A 10,546-nucleotide genomic window follows, 5' to 3' on the forward strand; every position below is an offset into this window, starting at 1 on the left:
TCTTTCTCATTCTGTTGTTTTCCTCTATTGCTTTGCATTGATCGCTGAGGAAGGCTTTCTTATCTCTCCTTGCTATTCTTTGGAACTCTGCATTCAGATGCTTTTATCTTTCCTTTTCTCCTTTGCTTTTTGCTTCTCTTCTTTTCACAGCTATTTGTAAGGCCTCCCCAGACAGCCATTTTGCTTTTTTGCATTTCTTTTCCATGGGGATGGTCTTGATCCCTGTCTCCTGTACAATGTCACGAACCTCCATCCATAGTTTATCAGATGCTATTGAAGCAATGCTGTTCAAACGGAACCTTGAGAAAAACTCAGTGAATTAGGCCCTTCATTACTTCTATGAAATACTTTATAAGCTGATTATTTTATGTTAGCATCCATATGCTCATTCTTTTTTAAAAATGCCAATCAATAAAAAAGCTAAAAAGCAATATGCCAAGATTGGGGGCAAGAGGAGAAGGGGACGACAGAGGATGAGATGGCTGGATGGCATCACTGACTCGCTGGACGTGAGTTTGAGTGAACTCCAGGAGTTGGTGATGGACAGGGAGGCCTGGCGTGCTGCGATTCATGGGGTCACAAAGAGTCGGACATGACTGAGCGACTGATCTGATCTGACCTGATCTGAAGCCTAGTGTTGGAAACACAAAGGTGGTTAAGCTAGGATTCCTTCTAGCAATTCATGATCTCACAGAGAAAATAAACATAGAAACTTAAACCATAATGACAAAGTGCAGTAGAGGCACAGAAGAGGGACCCGTGAAGGAATAAAGCTACATTTATTTTAAAACAGTCATTTTCTTCTTATTCACTCCCTACTTGTTGATTTTATAAATATTTGAGTTTGCTTTATGTCCATGTGTTGGCTGCAAACATGATAGACAATGTGCATAAACAGGATCTAACCCATACATTCAAGGAGTTTTATGCTGAGAGAAAATGGGATGCAAAAATAGCTTTCTTTTTTTTTAAAAAAAGAAATGAATAAGGGTAATGAGAGCTGTAAGTTGGTGTTGGAGCATAGAAGAGGGAAAAAAGACTTCTAACTGGATCAGGGAAGATGTTGCTAAAGCAATGCTGTTCAAACGGAACCTTGAAGGGCCATTGGTATCATCATCAGATAGACATCTTGGGAAGAGTAAGCTTGCAAAAGAAAATTGGGAGAAAGAAAAAACACAGGAAAAACACTTTGAGTACCCATAGAGTTCCAGTGGGGAGAGTAGGAGATGAGAGCCAGGTTATCAAGGGCACTGGGGCCAAGCCCAGAATATCATGCCAAGCGACCGTGTTACCACAGCAGTGCTCTAGGACAGACTTGAGCCTGCAGCAGAATTAGTCACTTGGAGGGCTTGTTGAAACACAAGCTCCACCTCTGTAGTTAATGATTCAATCAGTCCAGAATAGGGCTGAGTATTTGTAGCTTCAGTAAGTTCACAAATGGTGCTGGTATTTAAGGACTACTTCTGGAAATTGGCTCAGATGGTAAAGAATCCGCCTGCAATGTGGGAGACCTTGGTTCGATCCCTGGGTTGGGAAGAGCCCCTGGAGAAGGGAACGGCTACCCACTCCAGTATTCTGGCCTAGAGAATGCCATGGCCCAAGGAGCCTGACAGGCTACAGTCCATGGGTTCGAAAAGAGTCGGACACAACTGAGCGACTTTCACTTTCTAAAGAGTTAAACTAATGATCATGTAGAGGCTGGCTTAGGAATGGAAAGAGCAGAGATAGAAACACCAGTCAGAAGACAGTTATGCCCATCCAGGTGAAATGAAACACAAGGTGATATCAATGGAAACAGGATAGTCAGCTATAGTCAAGAGTGGGTATTTTCAAATAAAAATCAATATGATAGAAAGTGTAATACTGAATTAGGTAAAGTTATATATCAATGAGGGGAGTAACTTCCTTTCAGGTTGTATGAAAATATATCTTTTATTTCTGCTAGTACTGAATTGGCCTAGAAAAACAGAACTAAATTGGGAGGTGTGTAAATATAAGAAAATTCCTTTTAATGTTAGAAACTGTAATTGGAGAATAAAAAGTTTGAGCTCACAATCTAGAATTTGAAGAGACTACGAAAGGTGGGAATCTAATCAATTCTGCTGTCAGGAAAGATTACCTCCAAAGTCTATCAAGATCCATAGTTGTAGCTCAAAGGGTAGAGAATCTGCCTGCAAGGCGGGAGACCAAGGTTAGATCCCTGGGTTGGGAAGATCCTCTGGAGAAGGGAATGGCAATCCACTCCAGTATTCTTGCCTGGAGAATTCCATGGACAGAGAGGCCTGGCAGGCTACAGTCCATGGGGTCGCAAAGAGTTGGACACGACTGAGCGACTAACAGTCCATAGTGATACCTGCCTTCCAGGTGATTATGATATAAACTTTAAAAAAGTTCTATAGTTATATATTTTATTTATAGATATTTCTTGAGAGAGGTGAAGGCAGGGTTAGGGACGCTGGAAGGTTCAAATAACAATTCCTAAGGTTTGGAGTTTAGACCAAAGCTATGTATTTGTTACTATCATTCTAACCTCTACTAGTTATTCCTATTAAATAGATATCTAATAGCTAATTGAGGCAATATTTTCCTTTTACTTTTCCTAGAGATTTATCCTGCAATAAAATACAGTCTATTGAAAGACGTTCATTTGAACCACTTCCTTTTTTGCAGTTTATGTAAGTTACAAATATAACTTCATTATATTTGGAATTTTAGAAAACTTAATTTTTATCAAATTAATTTGTTACTCATTTTGAAATATTATTAATATTATATAACAAGTATTTTTTGTCTCTGGCAAATATGAGTGTGAGAATTATTATACAGATCAGAGTGTATCGTTATAGAACAGTGGTTCCCAACCAGGGTGATTTTGCATGAAGTGACATTTGGCAGTCTGGAGACGTTTTTGGTTGTTAGAACTGTATGTGCTACTGACATCTAGTGGACAGAGGCCAGAGATGCAGCTAAACATTCAACAGTGTACAGGAGAGCCCCAGCACAAGATAGAATTATCCAGTCTCAAATGTCAATAGTGCTGCTTTTCTAGAGAAATAAATATCACCCAACACAAGCATTTATTGAGCATTTACTAAATGCACCACATATATAATCATTAAAATGTAAATCATATTATCTTCCACATTGAGATTTCTTTGGTGTATGGAGGGAGTACTGATGTTATTTTCATCATATATAAATTAGATTTACTGTCAAAGGATAAGTGTTTTGAAAGAATATATATTTTTCTTCTTCTTTTGCTTGTGTCTTTTTTTGTAGAAATCTTGGTTGCAATTTACTCACAGAACTGAGCTTTGGAACATTTCAGGCCTGGCATGGAATGCAGTTTTTACACAAGTTGTAAGTGAAATAGAAGATGAATACATGTATAAAACTATGTGTAAAAACATCATACAGTTATTGGTTACCTGGGTGTAAGCCTAGTATGAATCCTGAAAAGTATGTCCTGAGATCCTTTTTTTTTTTTCTCTCAAATGAGGAAACTAAGGTACAAAGAGGTCAAGAGACTTGTCTAACTCCTATGTATGAAACGGTCTGGTTTCCATAGTACCGATCTTTTGCACAGGCAATAAAAGGCACCAAGCAAAAACATTCAAATTAGCACTGTCATGGAATCCCACCGATGCTGCTCCAATATGGGAAGGGTCCATGAAGTTCCATTTTTGAATTTCTTTGATTCCTGCTCGTGTGCAAAGTTCCTAACTGCTTAAAATCTATGCAATGCAAAGCTGCAAAGATCTCAGTTTAGCACACATTTCTTCATGGAACAAAAGGTGTGGATGCTTCCTCAACCATTAGCTTCTTTTAAATGGCAAAGGAAAAGGAATTCCTGAACATCCACCACAGGCTCTCCCCCATCACCCAGATCCTTGTTTTCCAAAAAGTATGCCTCTGAAGTGAATTATCTGTGGCCAGTAGGAACCTTTCAGTTATGGAAAAAGATGATGTTTTTGTTCAGCTGTAGTGTGAAAAATATAAAGAAAATACATTGCTGTAGCCTAATTCTACAGACTTTTCCTTTATACTTGTCAATAACAAGTGTGGGTTTTACACCCCTTCTGCTCAAAAATTCTGTGATTTCTCTGTGACACAAGCAAATCATAGTACATTTCATGACCAGAAGGGGATTTTCAAGTCAAGGTAAAGAGCTTTGTCTATGCCTGGCTTTGGTAAAGACTCTCTTACTGTCTTGTGGCTCAGAAATCCAGTTTTACACAGTTCCTTTCTAGTTAATGAAGGTATTGACGATGTGTCCAGAGCTACAGATTCCTGTCTTGGGTGGCCTCCCCCCCATATCTGCCCCTCATGAGTTTCCTGATGCCTACTTTGGGGAAAGAGCACCCAGGGTCAGTTTTTCTTTGGCCAGAGAGCCAGAGAGCAGGCTCCTAAGGTCCCTCCACCAGGAGGTTTCAGTAGCATCAATACACTGTCTTAAACTCACCACCTTTTCTAAACATTTTATAATGCCAAGAGTCCCTAATAAGAATCAGAGTTTCACTGTGGTTATGCAGGCAACAGGAAAATAAATTGTGGAATCACAGTTGACAAAAATTAATGAATTCATTCAAAAACATTCACAGAGTGCCATGCCCACTGTGTGTCAACACTGCTCTAAGTGCTGTGTTGGGGACACAAAGAAGAATAGGACAAGGACTTTGTCCCCAAGAAGCTTTCACACTGGAAAGAGGAAGATGGATGTTGATGGGAAAATACATGAGAGCCATGCTAGCGTCTATGCAGCTGGGTAACAAGGTGGCAGGGGCAACAAAGTAGAAAGTGGGGGATGGGTCAGAAAAGATTCTTAAGGGAAGAGACACCAACCTGTTCCTTTTGAACTTCTGTGTTTATCATAAATGACAGGAAAAGGTAATGAAAGAATGTGAGCTGTCTGGTGTTGGAAATAAATTAATACTATACTCCTAAAACTCATTCAAAGTTTTACCATCGAAAGATTGTCACAATATAGTAAGTGTGAGTTGGGGGTAAGGCTCTTTGTTTTATGCCAAGTCTTTCTACTAGACAAAGCTAATTTGGTTCAGGCAACATTTGCCATGGTGAGATATAAACTTTATTGCATCTCTTTCCAAAGGCAAGATGCCAAGAGAAGATGCTACCCCTCGAGTTAAGTCATTTTATTACCTATAATGACTAGGGTGTTTATAAGTTGAAATATTTTCCCTTGCATTAAGTAAGTTTGGTAAAGGGCCCCAGTTGAGGTGGATTTATGATGAATTAAATGAAGCTTAAGCTGCAGGGCCCCTTACTTGCATAAGTCCCTTCCAAAGTCTTGGGAGTGGTCCTAGAAATTTTTGTATTCTTATCTTTTTGTGCTTTTATTAAAATTTCCCAAAGTAGATACGGTTCAGGCCCTACAAAAACTTGATTCTTCACTGGCTTTCAGGTAATTATAACCGTAGGTTTCTTAAATGAAGCCTGTATGTTATTGACAAACACCAGATAACCAGGTTAGCAGTGTGGTAGTCTATTCTGAATCTGAAATTCACCTCAAAGTTGAACCAAGGGCTTTTTAATTAAGTACAACTTTGTGAATGGCAGTAATAATCGTATCTCTTTCAGATGAAATCAGGAATGAAATGTATTATGGAAAACCAGCAGTGGTTGATAATCCTAAATGTTAAGTATACTTTTTTTTTCTGACTTTAAAGTGCTTCTCCTTCATTCACCTACACAGGTCCAGACTGATGGCTTTTTTTTTTTTTTTAATTCTTTTAGTCACTTCATTGTTTTTAACAGTACAAGCGCCATGATTTTAGAAACTGAAGGACTGTCCAATGTAGAAAGGCTATCTAATTATCCAGACAGAGCATGTTCACATGCTGGCTTGTCTGTGGTACATCAATATTGTACCAAGAACATAAGCGTTATGAGAGAATTAGAGGAAAACCAAAGCCTTATCCCTATTGAATTATTTACCCCACTGTTGAGAATATTGATGAGAGGGATGTGGTCATACCATGAAGGCAAATTGAGCTGTGGTCACCAAGCCTCCCAGTCAGCTGGCCTTGGTTTTCTTTAGATAGCTGTGTACACACAAAAGTTAGCACACTGGAGGGTGTTGTCATCACTTTTTGGTATGTACTGGAATCCTGGCAGCTTCTCAGATTCAGAAAGGCATCAACATTAAAAATGAAAAAGAACTCACTTGGGTCTGTCCTCTGGGATGATTTAGGGTGGCTTTTTTTTTTTTTTTGTAATAGTTCAAAAATTTGAGATTGTCACACCTAGCAACTACTCTATTTTTCTTCTCCCAACTGCATCTTATTCTTACCACCTATATTACAACATTTCTTCTGTCTGTCAAAAGCATTGTAATTCTTCCTCTGCCTTATAACATTTCTTTAATACCTACATCTCTTAGATACTTATTATGTTCCAGGCACTATACTTACTATACAAGTAAGATAGTGTGCCTAAAGCTTTTACCATAGTGCTTGATACATGGTAAATACTAAATACATATTACCTCACACTTTTATTCTCCCAACAACTCTTATTATCCCCATTTTGGGGATGAGGAAATTGAAACTCAGAGACATTGGATAATTTGCCTAGATTCACACTGTTAATAAGAGGCAAAACTGCTTACGAGCTTTGCAAGTAATTTTCTACGGAGCTCTTCATTTCCTTGTAGTAAGAACTAAATGATGACAATTTGGCTCTTTGTACCTTGTATCTTGAAGTTGGCTTCTAACTTGAATAGCGCCTTTAGAGCAGAGAGCTCTGGTTTCCCTGTGATAATTCCACACTTCTAGAGCTCTTGGCCAGGCCACCTCTGGGCATCCCCAGGGTTTCTGGCCAGTGCAAATATGACATCATCACTTCTGAGCACCTACTCTGTGCCCAGTCTATGCTGGGTGCTTTGCATATGCTCTTTCACTTAATCCTCAAGCTGCCTTACGAGGCAAATGGTACTAAGACAGAGATGTTCATTATTCAAGTCACTGTACCAGAAAGTGACAATCAGAATTCAAACTCAGGTCTGCCCGATTCCCTTGTTTCTTTCTCTGTTCCTCACTGCCAGGGACTTTTCTTCAAGGCTATTCTCAGAACTTGGATGGAAAGACAGATTCACCACTTCAAATTATTTAGGCTGCCCCCAGCCCACCCGAAGAAAGGGTTTATGTGGTGCAGCTGGAGGTCTTGTATTGAGGAGGTTCACGTGGGGTATCATGTTCTCATGGCTCATGGACCTATGTAGATGAATAAGGGAAAGGGGGTCAGCCCATCCCCAAGTACTTCAAATATATTGGAACAGGGTCCAGGTCACTCTGCTCATTTCTCTGACTGCCTTCCTCCAAGGAACCAGTTTGCCCTGCCTGCCTTGGGATTCTAGCATAGACAGTTGTGGAGTTCGTCCTATTTGAAATCTGTTTTCACTGCCTGCTTTGGACATTTTTTCAGCTAAAGCTGTTAGGATTTCAGTACACTCAGGACAGTGATGACAAGCTTCAGTCCTCAATTCTCCTGTCTCCTCAGTTAATAGAAAGGAAACATAGCCCATCTGTCTGGACCTGTATAGAAGAATTTGGAGAAAAAAATAATCGGTAGGAAATGTTCCCTATTTTGTGTTCTGCAGCAGAAGGCTGATGCGAAAACATCTGAACTTTATTCTTCAAGTAAGATATATTTTTCAAAACCATTTAGGACAGCATTCCTTAAACTTTGACTCTGAGATGGTCTTTGAGGCTAATAAAAACTGTTGCCTAGGGGAATCTGGGTAAAAATATACACATATTCCTTGATCTGTTTGTTTTGATAACATTTTATAAGTTTGAAATTATTCAAATAAAACTTTTAAAAAAGTTGCCCAAAAAAAAACTGTTCCCATGTTTTGTTCCATAAAGATAAGCTCATGAATCAAAAAGGTCATGGACTAGAAGTTGGCGTACCTTTTATGTGTAAAAAGAGAGAATAAGGCCAAAATGGAAATGATCTGTAGTACAGTGTCCATTGTGAATCTAAAATCATTTGTCCTTTGGTTTGTGGGAAAGCAGGTGCGGTAGGAGCCCCCACATTGAGTTGTTGACTCATTCTCACTCATTCTCCCCTTTGCCCAGACACAAGCTTAGTGAATAAAAGGCTGCATTAAAGGCAGGAGAAAAAAAACAGGGTAACTTAGAGTGGCCGCACACTTTTATTTCACTAGGGATGAACACAAGGATGTTAATCTCAGAGAAGGGCTGCTTGGTTAAGAAAAAACAGTGAGCCCATGGAACCAAGACCATGGGCAAGCTATTAAGAAAAAGTGAAGGGTTGGAGAATTGAGAGAATTCTGGAGAAGGATAACAAACTTTGCCAAACTGTTTTGGCTACCTATTGCTTTATAACATTCTATTTATATACAGGCATTCGTGATGACTAGGGAAAAGTGCACAGGAGAAGATGCAAAAGGGAAGGAATTCACTGTCACAGGATCTCACCAGTGATCTGATAGGTTTTAATGCCAACAGTTTGTTTTTCAGCTCCTCAAAAGCTTGAGGAACTGTGCTTAACCAAACATATGACACTCACATTTTTTCTTTTTCTGACGTGTACACGCTGCTCTATTTATTTCTTATTTATTTATTTTTGGCTATGCTGGGTCTTCGTTGCTACACACAGACTGTCTCTAGTTGCAGTGCACAGGCTTCTCATTGCAGAGGCTTCTCTCGTGGAGCATAAGCTCTGGGGCGCGAAGGTTTCAGTAGTTGTGGAACAGGGCTCATTAGTTGTGGCTCGAGGGCCCTAGAACATGCAGCCTTCAGCAGTTGTGGCTCTAGAGTGTGGGCTCAGTAGTTGTGGCACAGGGGCTTAGTTGCCCACAGGGGCATGTGGAAGCCTCCTGGACCAGGGATTGAACCTGTCTCCTGCATTGGAAGTGTGGACTTTTAACCACTGAACCTCCAGGGAAGTGCTATCTTTTTTCACTTTCTTGATAGTGTCTTCTGAAGCACAAACATTTTTAATTTTTATAAAGTCCAGTTCATCTGTTTTTCCTCTGATTGTTTATGCTTTGGGTATCAGGTAGCTTAGTGGTAAAGAATCTGCCTACCAGTGCAGGAGATACAAGAGATGTGGGTTTGATCCCTGGATCAGGAAGATCCCCTGGAGTAGGAAGTGGCAACCCACTCTATTATTCTTGCCTGGAAAATTCCATGGACAGAGGAGCCTGGTGGGCTATAGTCCATGGGGTCAAAAAAGAGTCAGACCTGACTGAGTAACTGAACACAGCACATACACAATGCAAGGTCATAAAAACTTACTCCTTTGTTCTCTTCCAAGAGTTTTAGAGCTTTAGCTCTTACTTTTGGATGTTTGATCCATTTGGAGTTAATTTTCTTATATGGTGTGACGTATAGAGTCCAGCTTCATTATTTTGTGTGTGGAGGTACAGTTGTCCCAGCACCATTTGAAAAGACTACTCTTTCCACATTGAGTTGCTTGGCACCCTTGTTGAAAATCAATAGACCATAAATATAAGGCTTTATTTCTGTACTGTCAATTCTGTTCCATTAATTTAACATGTATATTCTTATGCCAGCCCCACACTGTGATTGCAGTAGCCTTAAGCTGGGTTTTGATACCACCAACATTGTTTCAGTTTTTCTTTTTCCTTGAATTGCCATGCAAATTTTAGAATTAGGTTGGCAATTTCTGGAAAGAAGTCAACTGGGATTTTGACAGACATTGCCCTGAAACATGAGGTCAGTTTGGGAAGTGGTGAAATTTTAATCATGTTTCTTTCCTATCCATTTTACTTAGACCTTCTTTAATTTCTTTCAACAATGTTTCATACTTTACAGTGTGAATCTTGCACTTATTTGGTTAAAATTTTTCCCAAGTATTTTATTTGTTTTGATGCTGTTACTCATGGAATTGTTTTCTTAATTTCATGTTTGTAGTATTCATTGCTGCTTTCACTTTTCACTTTCATGTATTGGAGAAGGAAATGGCAACCCACTCCAGTGTTCTTGCCTGGAGAATCCCAGGGACGGGGGAGCCTGGTGGGCTTCCGTCTATGGGGTCGCACAGAGTTGGACACGACTGAAGTGACTTAGCAGCAGCAGCAGCAGCAGCAGCAGAAATATAACTAATTTTTGTATATTTATCTTACATTCTGTAACTTTGCTGAACTCTTTATTCAAGGCTAATAGTTATTTTTAGATTCCCAAGAATATGTCTTGTGGTCTTCTAGTTTCCCAGGAATGTGTTGGAAGATTTCAAAGTCTCTGTGGGCATCTCATTCCTCAGCTTTTCATTCTTCCTTCATTTTTGGCCGTGGGTCTTCTTTGCTGTGAAGGCTTTTCTCTAGTTGCAGTCAGGAGCTACCCTCTCGTTGTGGGGCACAGGTTTCTCATTGCAGTGGGTTCTCTTGTTGCAGAGCACTGGCTCTAGGGTGCATGGACTCAGGAGTTGCAGCTCCCAGGTTCTAGAGCACAGGCTAAATAGTTGTGGCACAGGGGCATGTGGGATCTTCCTGGACCAGGGATCAAACCCGTGTCTCCTGCTTTGGTAGGTGGATTCT

The 10,546-nt window shown here is 39.9% G+C and overlaps 1 protein-coding gene across 1 annotated transcript in view; it reads left to right on the forward strand.

Annotated features, from left to right (window-relative positions):
* Positions 1–10,546, forward strand: part of LOC104983014 (leucine-rich repeat-containing protein 37A-like) — a 47,607-nt gene that overhangs the window by 14,797 nt on the left and 22,264 nt on the right. Inside the window, exons 5-6 of the mRNA XM_010832507.1 lie at positions 2,604–2,675; positions 3,280–3,360. Of these exons, the coding sequence (XP_010830809.1) occupies positions 2,604–2,675; positions 3,280–3,360 (153 nt within the window). The remainder of the gene's footprint in view (positions 1–2,603; positions 2,676–3,279; positions 3,361–10,546) is intronic.

Source organism: Bison bison, unplaced genomic scaffold (assembly GCF_000754665.1).
Source record: "Bison bison bison isolate TAMUID 2011002044 unplaced genomic scaffold, Bison_UMD1.0 scf7180017861046, whole genome shotgun sequence".
NCBI classification, from domain to species: domain Eukaryota; kingdom Metazoa; phylum Chordata; class Mammalia; order Artiodactyla; family Bovidae; genus Bison; species Bison bison.